Source organism: Uloborus diversus, chromosome 1 (genome assembly GCF_026930045.1).
Source record: "Uloborus diversus isolate 005 chromosome 1, Udiv.v.3.1, whole genome shotgun sequence".
NCBI lineage: Eukaryota > Metazoa > Arthropoda > Arachnida > Araneae > Uloboridae > Uloborus > Uloborus diversus.
The window spans coordinates 251,762,957-251,788,057 of record NC_072731.1 but is presented as its reverse complement, the minus strand read 5'-3'; the positions used below and the strand labels follow the sequence as shown (position 1 = coordinate 251,788,057).

The following is a 25,101-nucleotide window of genomic DNA, read 5'->3' as shown; positions in this document are numbered from 1 at the left end:
AAATAGCATCAGTACGGAATCATCGGCCACTTTTCTTGCTGTTGCTTGTGATTCTACTTGGTCCAAATGCACCAAATGGACTTCCTGCTCCATGACCGGAAGAAGCTCCACCATAGGCACCAAGGCCACTATGAGCACCACTTCCCATGCTACTAGCACCGTGGTAAGCACCACCTCCGAGTCCACTAGCAACTCCATGAGCACCGGCTCCTCCATAAGCACCACCTCCGAGTCCACTAGCACCACCATGGGCACCGGCTCCTCCATAAGCACCACCTCCGAGTCCACTAGCACCATGGTAAGCACTACCTCCGTGTCCACTAGCACCACCATGAGCACCGGCTCCTCCATAAGCACCACCTCCGAGTCCACTAGCACCATGGTAAGCACTACCTCCGTGTTCACCAGCACCACCATTAGCTCCGGCTCCTCCATAAGCACCACCTCCGAGTCCACTAGCACCGCCATGACCACCAGCTCCTCCATATGCTCCAGATGCTCCTCCATAAGCTCCAATTCCTCCATGTGCTCCAACTCCTCCATGAGCACCAAGTCCTCCATAAGCTCCAATTCCTCCATGTGCTCCAACTCCTCCCTGAGCACCAAGTCCTCCATGAATTCCTTGAATTCCACCGAGAGCTCCACCACCAAGACCTCCCATGTTTCCAATACCCATGCCATAAGCTGCAGCTCCTATGACAATAGAAATAAAATATATTTTTTATTTTTAAAATCGTTTAATCAGCAGTTTGAGAATAGTTTAAATACGCGTAGAACTTATCAGTAGGCCTTCAAAAATTTTAAATACTAAAACAACGCGCAATCAAAGTAAAAAATCACTCATTAAACTAAATATTTGCAATCATCTAAGGTTTTAATCGTAGTGATCGAAATTATACAACGAAGGTTATTGTAAAAACTACTGCATTGTTTTACACAGCAGCTATTAATAGAAACGCAATGTGAATAATGTTTCTTTAATTTCTACGGTTGCAGAGAAAGTATTCTTTCCTCACTTTTTTTTTTCTAACACCATAGGTGTCTGGTGCCCGAGCAAGCTGACTTCATTCAGCTTCTGGTTAAAAAGTTGACTTCAAAAAACAGAATCAGGATTAACAAGAAATGTTCCATTTCAAATTCTGTGTACCAGTTTTGGAACGAAATTACTTTCTTTTTTTCTTTCTTAACTCGGTATTTTTTTTCCTTTTTTTTTTTTTTTTTTTTTTGAAGTGGTTTCCTACTGATACATTTACCCGCACATTGATATTGAGGAACTTCCACTCATACTGCACCAAAAAATGCTGTTGCAGGAAATATCTGCAGATCATTATTAGAAGCACTAATATATATTCGCCATCTTACCTGCAGAACGTCTTGATGTTTGTCCAGCTGAAGCCCACTTCTTCAGAACAGCGGCTGGTGCTTGTTCAACTTGCATCTGCACATCGGCGGGGTTTTCTTTGCCATCGGTGCCTGGCTCGTTGGTTTTAACAGATGCTTTGAATCCATCCTGGTCAGCAACGTAATCTACTTGTCTGTACAGTCCTTGACCATCCTTGTAACCATAAGAACCGGAGACGGACCCACTACCATCTCCACTTTCTGTTCTGAAATTGACATTGCCTTGCTCATCTACGCTTTGGTAGCCCATCTTGAAGGGTGTTGGAACACTCTAAAGAAGGGATGGATCTTGAGTTACTTAGCAATTGAAGTCTTAGCAGAAAAGATTTTAGAAAATGTACAATTACCTAGTTTGTAAGAGTAAGGAATAAAAATTCAATTTTATACACTAAAAACATTCCGGAACGCCATAGATTATTTCGAGACAACGCTCGGGGATTTCAGGGGTTTACGTCAATTTTCTGTGAAAAGCAAACTGTTCTGCGAAAGTTTTCCTGAGCAAATTTCATTTATGCAGATTTCACACCGTTGTGAAAAACATTTTTGGCTACCAGCATAAAAATATGATCATCTTCTTTATTGGGTGTTTTGCCTTCGACGCAGTTACGACCCTTTCAAATTGCCTGAGCCCTGAACAAGAGCAAAATGCGAGCTCTGGATATTGTAGCTTTTCATGATTCGCAAGCAAATGGGATTGTTGGTATTTTCTTGCAATTCTGCCTTGGCCACATTTGCTTTAGAAGCTGTTGTTTTAAACCAAGAAGAATGCCAATATTTTACTACAAAAAAAAAAAAAATTCTTTGAAGCTTCTGGATTTATTCAGGAAACGTGACTAGCTGTTATTGGAAAAGATTTTTAACCGACTTCAAAAAGGAGGCGGTTATCAATTCATACCGTATGTATGTTTTTTTTTTTTTGTTTGTCCACTCATAGCGTCTCACCTAGTGAACCGATTTTGATGATTCTTTTTTTAATGGATAGGGGATGGCTCAACTTAGGTCCCATTACTTTGTTTGACCATATTTGTTCTTTAGAAAAAAAGTTATGGGCAAAAAACAGTAAATTTTATGCAATTTCCCTATTAAATATTAAAAGGATATTGTAGCGAAGTTCGCACTTTTCATCCGTGGATAACGGTGGCTCAGTGGTAGAATTGTCGCCTCCCACACGAGCGAACCGGGTTCAAATCCCGTCTAGGACAAAGTGAATTTTACTAAAATTTCGTTTCTACTGTTTCCCGTATTTTCTCGAATCTTCTATTAATTTCTGTATCTTTCCAAGTCTGGAAAGTTCCAGCACTTTCTCAAGTTGTATATAAGGAGATGTAACGTTCATTCGTGGCTCTGAATCAAGATCTCGAGTTGAGACTAACGAGTATTCGCTTCATTTGGCTTTCACATTGTCTTCGCTACCTTCATCTACGCGACAATATGAAACTCATTGTTATAAAAGTTTGGTGCCATATAATAGTAATTGTAATGATAATTTTGAATAAAGGCTTCTCTGAAGCAAGCATCAAATTTCTTCAAGGGATATTTCGATAATGGGGAATCTGGCGCTGTCAGCTCATTTTTGGCGTAAATAATTTTATTTTAGTAACCCTGCTGATTTATAGTAACCCTATGTGAATTATCAAAATCTTCCTTTCTTCAGTGCTATTGCTCCATAGTAGGGGTAAACCTAACCTGGAAGCGAGGTGATGCAGTGATTAGGATCTGCGTTATCATCTATGCCGATAACAGATGATCTAAGTAAGAAAATACAGGATTGCATCATGAGCAACTTAGATGCTGTGGAATATAAATCAGTTAGGAAAAACGTAATACTTAAATGGTTATAATTAAATTAACTGCGCATGATTTCCAGAGAAGAACAAAGATAAGTTTTTAGTGCCAATCGCTTAAAGTTTAACGCGTGTCAATAGTTTTTTTTTAGTATGGAATATTTTTAAGAAAAAAATGTGAAGTTTCGTGATGGTAACTTCCTATTATTTCTGAAATACCTACATTTACACTAAAAAGAATGAAATAAAAAAATTTTGAAAAAAAAAATAGAACCAACTTCAAAATTGCTCTAAAAAGTGAAAAATAATTTTATTCTTTAAACACCATCCATAATGCTTTTAAACATAATTTTTGAAGTTGGCGCAAAAACGATAGATAAAATCATTCACAGCCATAACTCAAATACAACTATAAATTTAACCAGGACCAGTTTCTTCACTATCACATACATTATGCATTAATGACAGCATATTTGAATAGCGATATAAATGTTTCGTTCGTAACTTTGGATACTTTTCTAAAAAAAAAAAAAAAATATGAACGAAGCATGGTTACACTGGATTTTACGTTTTGCTTTTGCGCCAACTTCAAAAATTATGTTTAAAAGCATTATCGATGGTGTTCAAAGAATAAAATTATTTTTCACTTTTTAGAGCAATTTTGAAGTTGGTTCTATTTTTTTTTCAAAATTTTTTTATAAATCATTCAGAAAGATTCCTGGTTGTATTTTAATACCCCCTATAATTTAGCAGCATATTAATTTCCAGGAACGTTACAGTGTAAAAAATTCAAATATACGTTAAAAATGTAGGCAAAAATAAACAAACAAACGAATAAATAAATATAGTTGCAGAAAAACTATACTCTCTCCATGAACACACACTGCTACAGCTGAAAAAATAATCTGTTAAGTCTCATTTTAAACGTGGTGTTTTTTCTGAGAATCTTAAATAGGAGTTCTAGATAATTATCTATCAGTGAACAATTAAGTCGTTATTTATTTCGTACTATTCACGGCCATATTCGCCAGCCACATTGCTTCGCCAGCCACATTGTAGTTGCCGAAACTCTAATAGAAGCATTTTGCAACCGATCAGAAGGCTTGAATCCGCTGCTCAGGTGTCTGATTGAGATTTAACTGGACTGATGAATGTGACCGTCAGTGAGAGCTGTACACTAGCTAGTGTTGGCGGAGCTAGTGTTGGTGCTACTAGCATGTGTTGGTGGACAATAGCTAGTAAACAATGGTCCTATTTTCAAAATCTAGTTCCAAATCAATAGACAAACAATTAATTATTAAAGAATAAAATAGCATTTGGAAAGCTGTCACAGCTGTAAAACTTTCTATTTAGGTGGCATCATGTTGGCAAAGGAGTAAACACATTTTTAATGCAATTTAATTAAAATAAAAACAGAAGGCAAGACAACACAGGAATCTCAACACAGAGAATTATTTATGTAGAAGAATGTAGGGCAAAGTGAAATGCTTAAGATAACTAACTTTTTTAAAAAATGGACAAAGTATGAATTTGTTTTGGAACTGACAGTACACAAGAAAGAATATTCCATTTAATAATTAAAATTTCATTGAAACATTATTTAAAATTTTTGGAAGTAAATTTGAACCAATAAGTAAATAGAATAGCGAATGAACATAAAAATAAGTGAATGAATGAATAACTTACTGAATTATTAAATGAAGAAGTGCAATAAAGTTAATTAATAAATGAATACGAAACTCGTTTAATAAATGACTGAATAAGTAAATGAAATGAAATATTTTACTTTTGCGATCCCTTTCCCCCCGTATGCACTTGACTCATTGTACAAAATTTCAAAACTCAAATGTGCTTTATCTTAAATGAATAAATACAGCACCGATTATAGGTAAGTCTCAATTAATATTTAAAATGATAGCAGAACCTTTTTCCTTTTACAATAGCAAAAATAACTTTTGACTTATTAGTCGATATTTTTCACAAAACCAGTTCAAGTATTGCATGATTAAACTTAAGTATAATGTTAACCAATCTTCAGAAAAGCACTTACAAAAATATCTTCTCCAGCTCCATAACCTCCTAAACCAGCTCCAAATCCAGCAGCAGGTCCTCCAATTCCAGAGCCGAATCCTCCAGTTCCAGCACCAAATCCTCCATGGAGTCCCATTCCTGAGCTTCCTCCATGAACTGCTGATCCTCCATAACCTCCGGCACCACCAAATCCTCCATGTGGTCCGTGGCCTCCCATTCCGAATCCTCCCATAGATCCGGCTCCTCTATGTCCTGCGGCTCCTCCACCAAGTCCACCTGCCGATCCATAACCGCCATCTCCTCCTGCGCCAACACATGGTCCATTTCCACAAGCTGTGGCATATCCGACCAAAAATGTGACCGCCAGTAGGGCCTGAAAATTGAAATCATCAAAAATATAAACTCTTTTCAAACTTCAAACAAACCTAAAAGAACATAAATTAGCAAAAAAATACTGATGCTTTTGTAATTTTAAAGAGCCCTTTTATTAAGAAATAGTGGTACCTGCACGCCTTTGCCCGTAGTAGAAAATTAAAAGGTCTTTTGGTTCGCCTGTATATTTGCAAATAATGTATGGTGAACTTCTCGCCAATTGGCTTGCCCATATGTTACGGTTCCACGTTAAGATAACTTGGTAATTTACTCGTCTATCTAATGATAATTTTCTCGGGAAAATGTTCTTAAAATTGGAATAGAAAAAGAACAAAATCGAATTTTTGAAAAATTGTTTCGAGTTGCACATCCCCATGCTACAAGCTAACTTTGTGCCAAATTTCATGAAAATCGGCCGAACGGTCTAGGCGCTATGCGCGTCACTGAGATCCAGACATGCAGGGCAGACATCCAGCCAGAGAGACTTTGAGCTTTACTATTAGTAAAGTTGTAAAGAAGTGTGATATTTATGAATGTAAAGCTAAGCTTAAACATTTTTACTTGGAAAAGCAGATTGCTTGTAGCCCCTGCAACACATGTTGGCATTTTTTCTCTTTTGAAATTCTGTCCTTTTTTTAACGATCTTGCTCAGATTTAAATTTTTTAGTGTAAAACTATTTATATTTCTTACTTAAATATAGACTGCATTTTCAGGTCGAGCGTAAACTAATATTACACGCTTTCTTGTTTAAGTACATTTGTTAAGGCAAATCATTTAAATAGGCGAAAATGGATTACCCGTATTTCCCGAAAATATGATTTTTAGAATTGTGTAGCTTAGGTCTCTTAACCTTGGACGAGGTTTTTTATGTTTGTTGGTGAAACAGGAGAAATTCTTAGATTGGCATAGCGCCAGTAATCGTTGTCGCAACGCAAACCGGCTTTTTTCACCAGTAAAATTGATAAATAATTTTATACACACGTTCAATTAAAGTTCTTAAATCGTCACTTAACTCAAAATTAGTAAACAAAAAATACGTCTCTTGATTGAAAATGCAGCATTCGAATATTAAAGATCATAAGGAAATGAAAAAAAAAGCTAACTGTAAGCAACTATCTTTATTAGATGTAAGAAACAGGAGAAACCATCAGCTATTTCTTTTGGGTTTTTGGTTTTTACATGTAGACATAATTACGTTTACCATACGTCTGGGATTAGCCCCGACTGACCTGTGTTTTTAGTATTGGCTTGGGGTTGGCTTAGGGTGACAAAAATGTGCGTCATTTTAAGAGTGTACTTATCAACGGAAGGATTTTGTTTTTCAAGTTATGAACCTAAAAATTGAACCAGATAAGTTAAAGATCAAAAGCTGGGTTTTGTTTAAGTTCTGATAAAATACCTCAGTACCAGATACAATTGAAGAGGCACACAATTTTAAAGGTATTCCTAAAAACTGATGCATCAATATCTGCAAAATTATTGAGTTTCTAATGTGGTAGCTTGGAATATTTGCTCCAGAGAGTTTTTTCAGATATAAAGAACATTTGGTCGGCAGAAAGAGGTAAACTTTTGGTTCCTAAAATTTAACATTTGCTAAGCATTGAAATAATTTCAGTACTTTCATGCGGTAAGGTTTTTTTTAAAGGTATGGACTCAAAAATATATGGTAAGCCTATACATAAATAGAACTTGCGATTACCTTTTGTAAGTTAATTTATATCTTTGTAAGTTTGTAGAATACTTACTTTCGTGAGGTACATCGTTGTAAAATCTTTGAAGTTTCTTGTAGACGATGACAGAATGCGTCCAGTTGTTGATTGCTGACTAGCAGAGTTTCCACTACATATATATACTTTTGCTTGATGATGACGTACGAATGATGTAACAGCAAGAGAAAAAAACGCTCGAATTCCGAAACCATTTTTATTAACCTCTAAGACAAAGATTGTTATTATTTTCTCGAAGTGGACAACCAGAAGTGCAAAATGGCTTTTATTATTTTTCAATCTTTACGCTTTTTAGCCGAAATTAGCTTAACGATGCGTTTCATGTTTTGAGACATACGTCTTGATGATGATAGTTAGTGGTTAAAACAATTTCACGGCAACATCCGTGCTATTGTCAAGGATTCTTTGTTGATCCGGAAGTCGGCCGATTTCATAATTGAAAAGAATACGTCTTTTTGGTTTGAAAGCAGTAAACTATTTCTGCCCCAGAAACATCTTGTTTTAAAATGTTATGAAAGTCGAAATCGAAAAGTCCCCCCAAGGCTAAACTCGTTTCTTAAGGTATTCCATTTCATCTTCACGTGTATTAAATCTCTTCGGTCGCATTTTCAGCATTTCTGTTTTATTTTTCTAAGTGATAGCGATTTTAAATGACAAACTAAGAATGGCTGATGATTTATCTAAGGGAGTGAAATAAGGGTAATTGCTGTTTTTTAAGGGAAAAACTTTTTCCCTTCAATTTAAATTGCTTTTGAATATGCTTCCACTAAGTTTTTAATTTTCCCTTTCATATTGAAGCTTCATTTGACGTTGGAAAATGTAATTGTGATTGTAATTAACCCATTCTTTCGAATTTCTCTTTTTTACATTGAAGGAAATGGATTTTTAACGTTGAGAAATCTATAGAATTGTCAAACATATATAAATCCGTCAAAAATAATCTTTTAGTGGATGGATTTTGGACCATAAGCTGCTCATAGTAGCTGCTTTCAATTATAGCTCTTTATGATAAAGCTCTTATGAAGGAGCTACTTATGATATAGCTGTTATTATCTGTACATGATATTTCGAAGTTTCAGCAGTTTTTGCTCAGAAAGTACGCTTATCAGAATTTTATATCGCATTGTAATTGTTTTATAAGTATATTAGGTCTACTAGAAAATTTTGTTTTCTTATGAAGAACATAGTGCTGTGTATACCGTGGCCAGTTTACCGTTGGAGTTGGACTGATTTTGCGATAAAGGATTCGGAGTCGGGAGTCGAAAGCTTTATAATTCCAAGAGTAGAAGAAATTGATTTCTCCTTCGAGTTCTAAACTCCAGCAAGGTTACTGAGTAAGAATCGGAGTTAGAATGATTTTGGGGTGAAGGAGTCGGAGTCGCAGTCAAATATTCTAAAACTTCAGGTGTCGGAGTTAGAGCCGGGGTCTATCATTTATCCATTCGACTCCGCAGCCCTGATTTTTACAAATATAAATACAAATACAAATGTAACGACCAGCAACAGGCTCTTGGCCCAGCTTGGCTGGTACTAGGACCAGCAATTACCCTAGTCAATTTATTAGTCCCAATGAAGATCATTGGCCCTCTTAAGCTATCCACCCCCTTGCTCATTACCACCTCTTCCGGTAAGCTGTTCCAAGTGAACACAACCGTAATAAAGTAGTAGTTTTTCCGTATTTCCAGTTTGGCCTGAGCTTAAAAATATGACCCCTCGTCCTGCTTTCGGTGCAAAAATGCAATCCATTAACATCATTCATTTTGATAAATTTGAACAACTGAATCATGTCCCCTCTGATCCTCCTTTGCTCCAGGCTATACATATTAAGCCACATTTTTGTCACATTTAACAACACTCATTCAATATAGTTTTTATAGTAGCTTATTAATTCTTGATAGAGTGATGAGGTCGTCGTGGCCTAATCGGACTCGTAACTGGAGATTTCCGTGTTCAATGCCTGCCGACGAAGCTTAATGGTGACTGGAGCACGTTAAATGTGTTCGTGGTTACAAAGTCCTCCAAATTACCAAGACAAATGAATACCTCTGGAAGTGATTGGTGTATCGGCTCCTGGTCAGGATGAAAATGAAATGGTTGGATGGCCCTATCCAACAGGTTAAATTAAACATAGTGGTTGATACGGGCAGGGCCGTAACCAAACTTCTGTTTCGGAGGGGGTTTTACCAAACAAATTTTTTGAAAGTCTATAAAATTTGGTTTTCACGTGTATTCTAATGATTTTTGTTACAATAGATTATCTAAATGGAGTGAGGGGATGTTCTTACGAAACGCCATATTGTTACATAATAAATGATTTTTTTCAATAACTACCATAGATACACAATGAGTTTGTACAATTTTTCAATCAGACTAATTTCATTTCACAAATAATATTGAAATAATAATAACAACAATAATATTTTTGTCACTAAAATATAAATAAATAAATAATGGAAAGCATTTTTTGGATGAAAAATTTCGGAGGGGGGGTTTGAATTCTATAAGCCATCCCCTTGCATACGGCCTTGGATACGGGAGACCATGGAGTGTAGTGTAGTCCCAGCATGAGAGCAATTCGCAGATTCTATTTTGCAAAAAAAATTTCCTTACGAGATAAAGCACTCTAGTAGCGGTAATTTAATATCTTGCTCAGTTTCGTATTTTTTTCCTACCCAAAGGAAATTGCAGAAGAGGGAAAAAATATAAATCAGAGGTCATTACTCTTTTATCCTTAGCATGATGATTGCCATGTAGCATGAGAAAGTTAGTGAGCTTATTCGTGTGCCCGATTCAAGCCAAGGTCGTTGTGGTGAAGGACAATGTTCGTAACCATCAGTAAACTATGTAATATTTAGTGTGCAAGGTCTGAGGAATATGGTAACAGACCGGCAATGTTCAAAAGGCAACTTTCATACTGTATTACTAGTTCAGACCATTGGTAACTTTAGCGACTCACTAGAAAACAGACTAACTTAGCTGGAGAAGAAATTCTAACCCACCTTAATCCGCCCCCGACCTTATAGTCTTCGATTTTAATGTGTTTCTGTCTTTACAAAATTTGTTAGTAAAGAAAAAATTTAAAAATAAAGAGGATGTCAAACACCACTTATTCAGTGCTTCGATTCCAAAGATGAGGCATTTTTGAAAAATGGGATTAACAAATTCCCATCACGCTGGCAAGAATTTGTTTGTAACGATGGAAATTGTCTCGCACACTAAATAAATATGAAATGTAAGAAAATCTACAAAACGTCGTTCTTCTAGAACTGATAGAATATTCTGGTGCAACTAATATTTTCCAAAACTAACAAATTCTAAAAAATCGTTAAAGAAATTCCTTAATGTTAAGTCAGTTATGATTAAAAAAAAAGAGGGAAAACAAACATTTAATGAAAAGTTTAAGCAAAATAAAAGTAAGACAAAAATGTAGTATGTTAACTTTTCTTTAGTAAAATTGTTTAAATTAGTTAATGATGTATTTAACATTTTCTTCTTAACGTGCCAAATAAAATATTACTGACGTTAAGAAAGCAAACGTACCATAAAATAGAATTAAAATAATTTTGGTCATAACGCAAATTTTATGAAAATTGATTTTAAGTCACATTTTTTAAACTATCTGTTTTTTAATTCCATTCTGTCGAATTCTAAAAACGAAAAAACTAAAGAAACTTTCATATTATCTGTAACTCGACTTTTTGGTGATAATAAACTAATTTTGGTGTTATAGGCTTTTTAGGAAAAAATTAAAATTTCTTTCGTTGCTGCTAATGTTTATATTTCTTTAATTTAAAAAAAATAATAATAATATTTAAAAACAGTCAAGTTAAAGAATTATCTTTTATTCGACGGCTAATATCCCTCGTAATGAGTTTTAATTGGTGAAACTCCACCAATTGAATCAGGACTTAGGTATACATGCTTGAAATTTCTCCGTTGAAGTTAAAGTTGAATTTTGATAAACACTTTAAAATTTCTCGGATCAAAAAACTAAACACGAATGTGAAGTGTTCTGGTCAAGATCTTTCGAACCAAACTCTCTTTGAATATGACTGAACCTCAAAAATTATTAGTTTGGGTACAGACCGATCGACAAACATTCAAATTTTATTTTTAAATTTTCCATTAATGTTAAATTTGTGTCAAAAACTCAGTCATGAGACAATTGTGATCAATAACATTTTATTAACAGACAATGGAGTACAATTTTAAAAAATACATTGAAATTAAGATAATGAGATTTTCAATAATCAACTGGGATTTATTTTTCACTCATAGGTTTCCGAGAAAAAACGTCTGCTTCTTTAAAAGTCCTTATTATGCGCAAATACGTTAATGTTAAATGTCCATAAAAAATTTCAAAAATGAGTCATGCCATTAGTCATCAATAACATTTTATAAATAGAAAATGGAATACAATTCAAAAAATTACATTGAAGTTTATTGAGAGAGGTTTTTAAAAATCAGCTGGTTTTTTTTTTTTTTTTTTTTTCACTCGTAGATTTCCGAGAAAAAACACCTGCTTCTTTAGCGGTATTTAGTATGCATTAATACTTCTTTTGTGGATTGTCAAAGTTTCTAAGTACAAATATATTTCTAAATTTACACTGATACCCTTGGCTGTCTTGGCTGTCCTAAGAATTAGGACCGAGTTGGGACGAATAGGAGAGCGCATTTATGATGAGGGAAAATATATAAAAAAAAATACTTCTTGGTTGTACAATAAATGTAGCATCTATCAAGAGTCTAAAGCTGCCCCAGCCACCGGAAGATCTGAAAACAATTCTTCTCATTTTATTTCGGCAATAATTCAGTTGTTGCCCATCCCAATTCTCTCAACTTCTTCCTGCGTTTAAAAAATTTGCAATTGACAGGGAAATTACTTTACATTAAATTCCTTAATAAAATAAAATCATTCGTTAAGCATTAAAAAAGTTTGAAAAATAATAATAACAATAAAACGAACTTTAATAAATGGATACTTATCGAATGAAAAGTTGCAAGGAAGGACAGAAAATATATTAGTTAATAAATAAAAAAATCCTCGAGTAAGAAGGATTGATTTGAATACACGAAAACTACTGTCTAAAAGACCGTATTTTGCTTACAACATCACGTACCTAAAACATGCTTTACAGTTTAAAACAGAAAAAACGAGGGAGTTTTTTTGCAATGATAGCAGAGTGTATCTGAACGTTAAAAAAAGGCTAAAAAAATTATCTTCTTTCAAAAATCATATTTGTAATTCGCCACTAAGATTGTTTCCAAAGCTAGATTTCATACCTCCAAATATTCCACCACTTATCCCTCCACCTGTTCCACTAACCATTCTTCCAACTCCGTTCATTCCACCCGAATTTCCTAGACCAAGTTCACCACTTTTTCCCGCCCTTTCATGTCCCTTGCTTCCACCCATATCATTTATAGTATTCCTCCACCCCAGGTCACCCATACCGTTTCCTATTCCATTTAGACCGAAACGCATCTCACTTCCTAGACTCCCCATAATTCCTATTCCACTTTCCAAAGCGCTATTGAATCCCCCCATATGACCTATTCCAGCACTTCCAACACTTCTGAATCCTCCCGTGCCTCCCATTCCCCCGCTCATTGAACTACCGACTCCAGAGAAGATTCCGGTTCTTCCTCCAGCTTCTGCACCTGAAATGTAAAAAAAAAAAAAATGTTTTGAGTTTTCATGATTAAATATTCTGTACCTCAGAGCCAAACTGCATGAAATCACATATCATTACTCTACAAGAGAGCGTAAAAACGTTTACCTGGTACCTACCAAGATTGTGACTCGCGCTGTTATAACACTGATAAATAAAGGATTCTTTTTTACTTTCTCCTATATCTAATATATAGAAGAAAGTATTGGATTCGTGCAAATTTTCGAATTTCGAAGGATTCAAACGTTTTGAGTTGTGCCGAGTCCATTTCGACCATTTTTGGAAAATGTGTGTGCGTGTGTATGTGACTAGTATTTTTAGTTGGAGCAATGGGATATTTCTTGAGTTATGCGTGCCTGCTATTCCCCAAAAAGTAACTGGTGGAATCAAACAAAATTTGGTTCAAATGTTGACCCTAACAGGTTCAGGTGCTGATTCAATTTTGCTGTCAATTTTGCTGAAACAGGGGTTGAGCTATAGAACGTTTTTTGTCGTCAATTGTGACTGCTGTATCTGAAGAAATAATGAACGGAATCAAACAAAAATTTATCGACAAGTAGCCCTTAAAGGGTATAAGAGCTGATTCTATTTTGGCGTTACCAGCTGAAAGGGGGGGGGGGGAGGCGCAATCGAACGTTCTTTTTTTTTCATTGTGAGTGCCATATTTTAAGAAGTAATGCTACGTTCTGGATAAAATTTGGAATAAATGTGAATCCATATGTAAACAGGCGTTGTTCAATTTTGGCGTCAATCGCTCCATGGGGCGCTGTTTTTTTTTTTTTTTGGTGTTTGTGTGTGAATAAAAATAGCTTTATAATTGCAACAAGAAGAAAGATAAATCGTAATAGACTGCCATCTGCGTATTTCACATGATTTTAACTGTTCGAAAAATTACCAGAAAATCGCGATGATTTAAACTGTTTAACTGTTGCCATCTTGTGCTTGTTGACAAATAAATTTTTATTATAAGCAAGGCTTTTAAAATAATTTTCAACTTTCATTTTTTGCTTTGCTTTTGAGATAAATCGGGAATTGAGACGGTCGTCAAGTTTTGGAATGTGTAATTTTGTTTTTGTTGGGAATATTGCTTCCTCGTCAAGCATGGGGAGGGATCAGAATTGGAAGAAAGATATAGAAGAAAGTTTCGTGATGGGGCCACAACATACTAGTTAAAAAAGCAATTTGTTACAGCTCAGTGATGAACAATGTTCTTCAGACAATGCAGTAATGACCTGTAATTATTAACCTGCTATTTTTGGAGTTGCGATAGTCTGACCATGAATAACATTACTTAAATAACAAGGACATTTTTGATAATGATACAACTTTAGAGGAAATATAGTAAAGAATGTAGAATTTCTGAAGTTTACAAGACTTTACTGAATATTTGAAAACATTGATTGAACCGCTGAATTATGTAAAAATAAACAAGCAGTATTAATGTGAAATACTGACGTTAGTAATAAAACAGTTTCAGTCAAAGTAGTGAAAGTGCTTCTGTACATTTTTTAGATCACTTAATACTGAGATACTATTTATGAATTATCAAAAAATTAAAAAATGAAAAAAATAATAATGATAAAGGTATGATAGCACAAGTTGCAAAAAAAAAAATGTTATGTATGTTTTGTAGTTACAAGGAAACCAGAAGCCTTTTTATATGCGAGAGAAAAGAAGCTGTCAGCTTAAGACATAAGCTTTTTTTTTTATGTTTTTAAAATATTTTTTAAAGCATCAATACTATGGAAAAAATATAGCACACTACGCAAAAGTTTTAAACTGGTTGAATGGGATATTATATCAGGATGCCACAAGTTTAATAATTTTGATAATAAAAATGATGAAATTAATAATAAAATTTATACTAATAATAATAAAATTTATAATGACATTTATACTAATAATAATAAAATTAATAATTATAATAATAATAACAATAATAATAATGATGATAATGATGATAACAACAATAATAATGATAATAATAATAATAATAATAATAATAATAATAATAACTACAATAATAATGCTTTTTCATTATCCTTGAGCCCATTCCATCCTGATTGTAGTTTAAGTTCTAAGAAAATGATTTCACTATGGGATTGCTACTAGGGATTCAATTGCTAGATAGATAAGATAGCATTTATACATTTGGGGCCATTCATTAATTACGTAAGGGTCCCGAGGGGGAGGGGGTGAAAATCTATACGTACTCTTTTACTTGAAGGGGAGGGAGGTGTCAGACCCTTTCTTACGTAATATTTTCCCAGTCGATATTTTATATTAGAAATCCCACGATCAAGTGGTTTCGCAGGGATCATATTTCATTTGCTTCTGGAAGAAGTATTGGGGTGAGATGTTTATTTGTTTTACAGAGAATAAATAGTGTAAAATCTAATAAAGAATCGCACTGTATATGGAATGTCTTATTTTAAATTAGTATCGCATTATGAACAAAAAATATTTGTCGGAAAAACAATCAGTCTCGATTCTTTTAATAATCATTTCTTTGCACAAAAAGTTTTTTTTTTTTTTTTAATGCAATAATAGCGAATTTTATAACGATTCCAGTGATGTAAGATTAACTATTTTATTATTTTGAAAAACGAAAAGGAATCTACGTAAGTTGGGGGGGGGGGGGTGAAAAATCTTACTTACCCTTACATGGGGGAGGTGGAGTCAAAAATTGCCAAAATCATCCTTAAGTAAATAATGAATGGCCCCTTAGTAAATATATATGCAAAGCATAACGCGGAAAGGGAAATAGTTTTTCCTCCTGCGTAGTCTCAACAATAACCATCATCCTAAAGCTGTTTTACGTAAACTACCATTGTGCTTAGACTGAAATTAAATTATCTTTTACTGCAGCACCCATAAGGTAAATATTTCGTCTATAACTTTCATTCCGCTAGTACAAAACAGTAAATAAAATTTTCAATTTGCAAATACATGGGCTAATAATTTAGATTTGTTGGTTGAGGAACAACAACTGATGGTCTTTTTTCTACTCAAGTACAAATACGTTTCCAAAGAAACGTTTTCCCTTCTAAATTGCTCCTGCCGGTGTTCTGAAGACTAAACTGATTATCCTTGGATTCTATTTGTTCGCAGTACAGTAAAATCTGTAAAGTTGACCATCTTTGTAAGTTGACCACATGTCTGAGTTAACCGCTTTTGTCAGGAACGGAATTAGTTCTATCTTATATAATGAAGGAAAACCTCTGTAACTTGACCACCTCTCTATCTTGACCACCTGTCAATCTTGACCACTAATATACACCAGCTTTGGTTTGGTAGTGTAGTAGTTGTTTAGTAGTATAAAAAACCCTTTGTAAGTTGACAACTATGCAAAAGCATTAAAGTGTACTAAACGTTTCATCATTTATGCCTCAAATAAGTAACCAGACCCATTTTAGAAAAATATATGAACATTTATGCTTCTATCGAAAAACATTGGGATAATGTCAAGTCCCAGAAAATGAGTCAAACTTCAATAAAGAGTTATTTTGTTGAAAAGTAGATTACCATGGTTACAAATGTACAAGAAAAAATCAAATGAAGAATTTGAGTCACTTTTGACTTGTTATGAATTTTTAGGAATTGTTAATATCAAGTAAGTACTTTTTCATAAGCAATGAGGCTTTTTTTTTTTTTTGATCGATTCACAAAAATTTTAAATTTGTATGATACTTTGTGCGTCATTTTGGTAAATCTCTAAAAATATTTAAAGAACATTTTTTTTCTTATTGTTTTAAAGTAATGTTAAACAATGAAAGTGAGTTTAAAGTATTCCAATTAGTTAAAAAATTGCATGGGGCAAGAAATTACAAAAAAAAAAAAGCTTTCATTGCTACCCTCTATAAGTTGACCGCCTGTCTAAGTTTACCACCAAAGTACTGCACCGCAAGTGGTCAACTTACACAGGTTTCACTGTATGTTCAAGAACTGCGCAATTTTCGATAAGAGGAGTTTCCATTCAAGTTTTTGATCGACAGTTGCTGCTACTACAAGTATGTTATTATTATGCATAATGACTTTCTTCATTTGTTCCATTAATCTTTTATCTTAAGAAATTCCCTTAGAGTTGACGAGAACAGTCATAGGCCGGCCAGTGAGTGGAAACTTCAGCTCAGTTACATACTCAAAAATTCAAAACATCGTTAAAAACTGTAGCATTTAACCCCATGGCAGTAAGAACGTTTTGATTTTAATCATTTTCAAAAAAAATTGGGACAACTTTTATAGTTTCTGATCAGGTTTTGTGTGGGGGTGAAATGCAAAAGAAAAAAATACTAAATCCCAGCGAATGAAAACTCCAAACAAGTGGATAAACACAGCATTTTCCAGTCATTTTCTTTTTGAGAAATGCACAGAAACCACTCACTACTGTCAATACATTTACGATATTTATTTACAACCTTAGTTAAAAAGAAAAGGAACTATTCATTAACAGGGGAATATCCATTCACTCGCCATTCATTGGATTTAGAATAAAGAAAGTGTATACAGATTGTTACAAAAAATAGGGAGCATAACCTTTTTTGGTGTACTTTTCTTGAACATCCAAGGGAGATGGCTGTGCTTGAAGTTGGACGTGGGCAGGCATTTCTCTAGCATGCCCCATAGTTCCAGGCTCGTTTGTTCTGACGTCAGCTTTGAAGCCAGTTTCGTCGGCTATGTACGTCACTTCACGAGAGAGTCCTTTGTTGTCTTGGTACCCGTAAGTGCCAGTTACAGTTCCAGACATGTCGCCATTTTCTGATCGGTAAGATACACCGCCATCCTTCAAAGCATTCCGGTATTGGAATTTGTAGGGCTTCCTCATCTATTTAAATGTATTTCCTCTATAATTTCAACAATCAGTTTACCAACAAAGAGAAAATGACTAAGTAAAAGTTTAACAGTTCTATACCTTAAAACAACACCACCAAGTTATCAAATCTATTTATTAATACGAGCACAGAGCACAAGATAGTAAAAATCACGAAAACACTTTGTTAAACATAGAATAACTCAGCATTCCAGCAAGGGTTACATAGTGGGAGAACGTTCAATGCAGCAAGGCTAAACTGATTGTTTTGTACCCTTTCTCCACTAGAAGGAATTCTACTTGTGGTGTTCTAACAGTTCTGTTTTAGTTAAGATAATTTTGCTCAGAAGTTCCTCCTTCAAAAATATTTTAGAACGTTTGTTAAATTTGAATGTGGATTATAATGTTAGTGGTTGCAAGGAAAAGCTTAGCAAAGGATAGAATATTTATCTAAATAAAATTCGACACCTCAACCATGTTTTTAAGTTCATTCAAAAAAAAAAAAAATGTATTAGAATTCATAAATTGAAAAAAAAAGGATTTTTAAGCCGAAATGTTTTGAGACTGATATGCATTTTGTTGACAATTGATAACTTTTTGAGGAAGCTTCCTAATCATGTAAAATAAGATACAACCATATCAGCAGAAAATAGAACTCAAATTTCATACATTTGTTTTAGGGTTCCAAGGAACTTTTTTTTTATATCTTTTCGTCCATATGATTACGCCATTTCCATAAGCTAATGTATTTTCACGAATAAATTTGCATTCTTTTACTGTAACAAAACGGGTTTATTTCACGTGCGCGTAGTTTTGTATTGCTTTTTCATGTTTTCTTTTTTTGAGCAATCACGATTGCTTATTGCTTTCACTTGACTTTTTTTGGCGTCCTATCATTTTATTTTCCCACCGCCACCCTTCGCACCATCACCGTCGACCGGCTCCTCACGATGCTGCTCCTATAGCGAAGGCCGTCTCCAGGTTGCATCCATGTCCTACACACACGCGCATACATGCACAAATACACACATACACGCACACGCACATACACATACATCTACACACACACACACACATACACACAACTACCCACACACATACACACAACTACCCACACATTCATGCCTGCACACAGAAACAAACACATATGCCTACACACACGCATACACATACCCTGCCCCCACGCACTCACACATTCATACACACAACTACCCACACACTTATGCCAGCACACAGACACAAACACACATGCCTACACACACATACACATACCCCCTACACACAAACACACATACCCCCCCCCACACACAAACACACACGCCTACATACACACACTCGTGATTGCGAAAAACATAGTTTGAATTCAAGATGTCAAAATTCAAATTAATTTTTATGTATATGTATTCTCTTTTCAAAACTTTTTAAATATTTTGCACAAAGGGTGAACGTCTTAATCGTTTTCTTCATCCCTCCCCCACCCCCATAGTTGGAAAACTAAAATTATTAATCAGTAATCACTGTCAGCAGGTTGTAAGAGAAAAAGAAACAGAAATGCATATGGATTTCCAAATTATAGCAAAAATATGAAATTGTTATTAAAATAAATTTTTGGACACATATTAGTGGTAGTACTCAAATAAGTAATCAAAACTTGAAAATCTTTCCATAAAGCAATAAAAAAACTGAACTTTTTATCAACATAAGCAGTACTGCCGTGCTGAGCACAGACGTCGTATCTGCACTTTTTAACTTTCTCTCAAAAGTTGGTCAGTTTTCTCCATTTAATTTTACCTTTTAAATGAATCGATATGTACTTTCTTTCGACGGGTATGTTTCCACAGAAGTATTAGCATAAATATAATACATAAATACAAGCAAACTTTACTTACCATCAGTTCTCCTCCATTTTTGTCCATTCCACTTGACATTCCAGACCTAGCTCTGCCAGACATTCCAGGACTGATTCCTCCTGATGTACTGGAGCTACTTGACTGGGACTTAGATTTGCTTAGTTGTCCCGACCTATCTCCGTTAAATTCTCCGCCCATTCTCCCAGACATATCTCTTTCAATCTCACTTCTTACTCCTCCAGACGCAGTTCTCGCAATTCCACCGTTGATTCCCCCGGACTGTGCTCCTTCGCCTTCGCTGCTAATTCCTCCGGACACAGTTCTAGAGAATCTACCATTGATTTCCCCTGATACAGCTCTAGAAACTCCGCCGTTCATTCCCCCAGAAAATAATCCTTCAACGCCACTGTTGATTCCCACTGACAAAGCTCTATAAACTCCACCATTGATTCCTCCAGACAGTATACCTGCGCCTTTACTGTTGATTCCTCCAGATACAGCTCTAGAAACTCCACCATTGATTCCCCCAGACACAGCTCTAGAAACTCCACCATTGATTCCCCCAGACACAGCTCTAGAAACTCCACCATTGATTCCTCCAAGCAGTGATCCTGCAACTGCATGGTTGATTCCCACAGATACAGCTCTAGAAACTCCACCATTGATTCCTCCAGATACAGCTCTAGAAACACCACCATTGATTCCCCCAGACACAGCTCTAGAAACTCCACCATTGATTCCCCCAGATACAGCTCTAGAAACACCACCATTGATTCCCCCAGACACAGCTCTAGAAACTCCACCATTGATTCCTCCAAGCAGTGATCCTGCAACTGCATGGTTGATTCCCACAGATACAGCTCTAGAAACTCCACCATTGATTCCTCCAGATACAGCTCTAGAAACACCACCATTGATTCCCCCAGACACAGCTCTTGAAACTCCACCGTTGTTTCCTCCAGGTAATGCTCTTGGAACATCATTGTGGATTCCTCCCGAAACATCTCTCGCAACTCCATTGTTAACTCCGCCAGACAATGTACTTGCTACACCACTGTTGATTCCCCCAGACGAAGCTCTCGCAGCTCCAGCTCTGATTCCTCCAGACACACCTCGATCAACTCCACCATTCATACTTCTATATCTTCCTCCACCAATTTCACCTCCAATTCCAGCAGATCTTGCAATGGCCAACCCACTGCTGATACCTCCGTTCATTTCTCTACTTTTTGTACCACCTATACCTCCAGAGATTCCGCTAGCTACTTTTGAAGAAATTGCAGTTCCCATCCCGATTCCTCCACCTATGGCACCTCCGATTCCTCCACCAATTCTATTGCCGATTCCTCCTAATATTCCATTTCCTATTACTTCTTCTCTTCCATTTATGATTCCTCCACTTATTCCATTTCCGATTTCACCTCCAAATCCTCCTCCAATCATACCCCTGCTCAATCCTTCACCGAGTATTCCCATAGCTGCTGCTTGATGTATCATAAAGGCAAGAGCAAACATGACCTAATAGAAATAAATATTATCAACACCAGAGTGCTCAACGATCTTCAACATAATGCTTTAAATAAACATCATTCTTCGTCTACATAGAAAAACAAGATTTAAAAATGCTTCAAACTGCTATAAATCTTAAGCGAGAGATAATCACAAACAATATGAAAAATAATAGTTCTACAAGTGAGTCACAGTGACTGTAAACAAATAATCAAATATAAACTACTAATTTCTTCAATTTATTTACATTACTGTCAAAATTAGTTTATTTCAATGCTTACTTTTTTTTTCCAGGTTTGTGAAATTTCTTTCCTAAGAATCATTTTATCAATTAAGTCTAAAACTAATCGAACCTGCTTTCCTTCAGAGTAACAACGATGCTTCAATAGCAGCTAAATCTCGAACTTTATTGGATAAGGCCGAAAATGCTTTAAATATTCCTTTTCAGCATTTAAAATCATTGTTTGAAAGTCATGAAAAGCAAAAAAAAAATTAAACACGTTTTTCTAAGCGGGGAAAAACGTAAAAAAAAATCAGATAAAAAATAATATCTAAACGGAAAATAAATATATAAATCAACAATTAATCTAAGAAAATTTTTGTGCAGTACTCTCAATAAGCAGCATAAAATGAAATTATTTTGTTTTTTGATAGTTCTTTATAAAAAATGTATGGAGCATTCAAAATTTTAACTAAAAATAAAATTACATCTCTAAAGATCATTTACATAAAAATTAAAATGGTTTGTTTCTCTTTCCTCTGCGGAAAAAAAAGGGTAAAGTACGTTAATCCAACTAATTAACCAATTCCTCAAGTAAGGTCATGTTATGTATTTTAGTTTTCAATCACAACGTTTTTATTTATTTAATTATTTTTTGAAGCAAAAAAATGAATAAATAAATAAATAAACAAATAAAAGTTAAATTTAAACTCTAGCTTAATTTCCCAATTTTTAGGTGCTTGAACATAATGTCTAGTAAAAGAAAATATAACCATGTTAAATCGCACAAATTTGCAGAGAACTGAAGACACGTGTTTCGGAATTTTAAAATTTCAATGTCCCCTTTTCACTGCAAAACAGCCACTGCTGCCAGTCTTTTGGCGACAAAACTTGGCGACCAAAAGACTGGCGATATATCGCCAAGTGTCCGACAAATTATAATACAACTTGAGTTTACATCGAAATTAACAATGATTTCCCGCCAAAAGGGGCAAAAAACCGCCTTAAGAACATCCAAATGCAACCAAAAGGGAAGGTGCACATATAGACCTCACTAGGAGTCTAAGTATCAAATTTCAACTTTCTAGGACATTCCGTTCTTGAGTTATGCGACATACATACACACATACACACATACGCACATACGCACATACATACGTACATACAGACGTCACGCGAAAACTCGTTGCAATTAACTCGGGGATCGTCAAAATGGATATTTCGGGTGTCTGTACGTTCCTAGGCATATATCCACGTGTGGTCGGATTGAAAAATAAACTCAACATACATTCGGGGGTGAGCAAAATAGAAATTGAGGTCGATTTTTGAGTGAAATTTTTTTCGCGAATACAATACTTCCTTTTTTTGTAAAAGGAAGTAAAAAGAGCGTGGATGAATTTTTTAACATACTTGACACGTTTCTAAAACTTGATATTATTTTCTACTAAGCATTTTTTACATAAAGAGTTATTTTAGCATTTATTATATATCCTTTAAATACTATCAGCATATTACCTTTGAAAGAAACATTTTCGAAGACACTGAGAATAAAAAAATCCTTGCACAACAAACCCTAAGTGCCTGGAGATTCGATTTTCGGCTGTTTTATACCAAATTTGTAATGACGTAATGCTCATTGCAAACAACACCTCAGCAGCTGAACTGGAAATATTGAACGGATATTAGCAATAATTTTCAGCTACTAGTTATGTTTCCGACTAATAGGCACAAATTTGTTGTCTATAGTAGTTATTTACGATTGCAAACAAAAATAATTAAAAATATTATAGATGACTTCGAGAAAAATTAATGAAATGATGGTTTTTGTTATCATCAAAGTGTTTTTAATCAGGTCACTGGTTCAAGGTTATATTTCATTCTAGAAATTTATTCGTTACGAAAAGTTGTAATTATTTATTGTTTTATAATATCTTTTACTCTCGAAACTATCCACGAAACAGATGAATTCTAAACTTCAAAACAGCCCAAAGCATCTTTGACTTCCCGCCAATTTTAGGTGAGCTCATCCTAGTTTTCAAAAGCATTGGATTTCCAGTATTTGAAAAATGAATTTGAATAACTTACGGTATAAATGGGAGATTCCTATTAAATGTATCACAGACATATATGAACTGCTATCTATGCGTTTGAAAAATCTAACCTGGGAAAATAACGTTTTTTGGGACAATTATTACATTTGTGGCTGGCATCATAAGTAAATGAAGAATAAAAATGGAAAACGCAGTAAGTACCAAATAATAGTTTTTACAGGGCATCAAAAATAAGATTCCAGGCGGATTGTGGCACTTACTACTTTTCTTTCTTTTTCTTTCTTTTTTTTTTTTTTTTGAACAATCACGAATTGCTCTTTGCTTTCATTTGACTGTTTTGATGTCCTATGATTTTATTTCCCCCTACCTTCCTCTGCAGCACCGCCGTCGACCGGCCTTCCTGATGTTGCTCCTATAGCGAAAACCGTCTCCATGTTGTGCCCATATCCTACACACACACACACACGCATACATACACACACATACACACACGCATACATACACACACATACACACACATACACACACACATACACTCCTACACACACACACACACACTCCTACACACACACATACACACACGCACACACTCGTGATTGCGAAAAACATAATTTGAATTCAAGATGTCGAGATTTTTTTTTTTTTTTTGAGCAATCGCGATTGCTATTGTCCTTACTTGACCGTCTTTGATGTCCGGTTGCTTTTTCAGCTTGGACCAGGGGCCTCTGCAGCACCACACCCACCGTCCTCTGCAGGCGCGGCTCCGGGCACAGCCTCCTGGAATCCGTTTCTCCTGGTCAGGGGCATCCATGTCCTACACACACGCACGATCATACGCATACACACATATACACACAAGCCTTTACACACATACACACATGCCTACGTGCATACACACAAGTCTACGCACACGCACAAGCCTACACATGCACGCACGCGCACCTACACATACACGCCTGCACACACACAACTATACACACGTAACCGCCCAGAAGGAGGAGCAGGCTTGGGGGACAGGAGCCGTTTCTAGAGATAATAGCCCCCAATGAGCAGGGTCCTGTCGCAACTCGTGACTGCGAAAAACATGATTTGAATTCAAAATTTCAGAATTCAAGTTTTTTTTTTTTTTTTAATTTATTCATTTATATATTTATTTATTTATTTTTATTTTTTTGCATTATGGACTTGGACCTACCAAGATAAATAACGTTCAATAGCCTTCAATGCCACTTACTGCGCTCTCCACCGCACGGGCGCTCCACTTGCTCCACAGGCTGACCCTAACAACATTATTTTAACTACGTTCAGGGGGGATTGGCACATAAATCGTTCACCACTTGGCATTCGTTTCATTTTGACGAAAAAAAATGGCACTTATATATATATATATATATATATATATATATAATGAGTTTTCCAATTTCAGTCTTCCATTAAGAACCACATCCTCGATTCTGTTGCGTGTTATTTTTATTGATATATATTTGTTTTCATTCATGGAGAGTTGGGGAATGGGACGGCTGGAGGAATGGGACAGCTAACCTTCGGCTGCAATAAAATGCGAAAAACAGAAAATTTCTACTTCGTCATGTAGATCTATCGTATAAGTGACAGGTAATAGTATAATGCAGCTAAATCTACTCGACAAAATAGAAATAATATTTCACACTTCA

The 25,101-nt window shown here is 35.3% G+C and overlaps 1 protein-coding gene across 1 annotated transcript; it reads right to left on the bottom strand.

Moving 5' to 3' along the window:
* Positions 1 to 19: 19 nt before the first annotated feature.
* On the bottom strand, positions 20 to 21,163 carry LOC129219917 (uncharacterized PE-PGRS family protein PE_PGRS54-like). The gene is made up of 7 exons (XM_054854236.1): positions 19,688 to 21,163; positions 17,525 to 17,813; positions 12,643 to 12,977; positions 6,989 to 7,057; positions 5,374 to 5,589; positions 1,363 to 1,672; positions 20 to 693 (listed from the first exon to the last, which is right to left on the bottom strand). Exons 1-7 carry the CDS (start codon positions 21,161 to 21,163, stop codon positions 20 to 22), a joined length of 3,369 nt encoding a protein of 1,122 aa, XP_054710211.1.
* Positions 21,164 to 25,101: the final 3,938 nt, after the last annotated feature.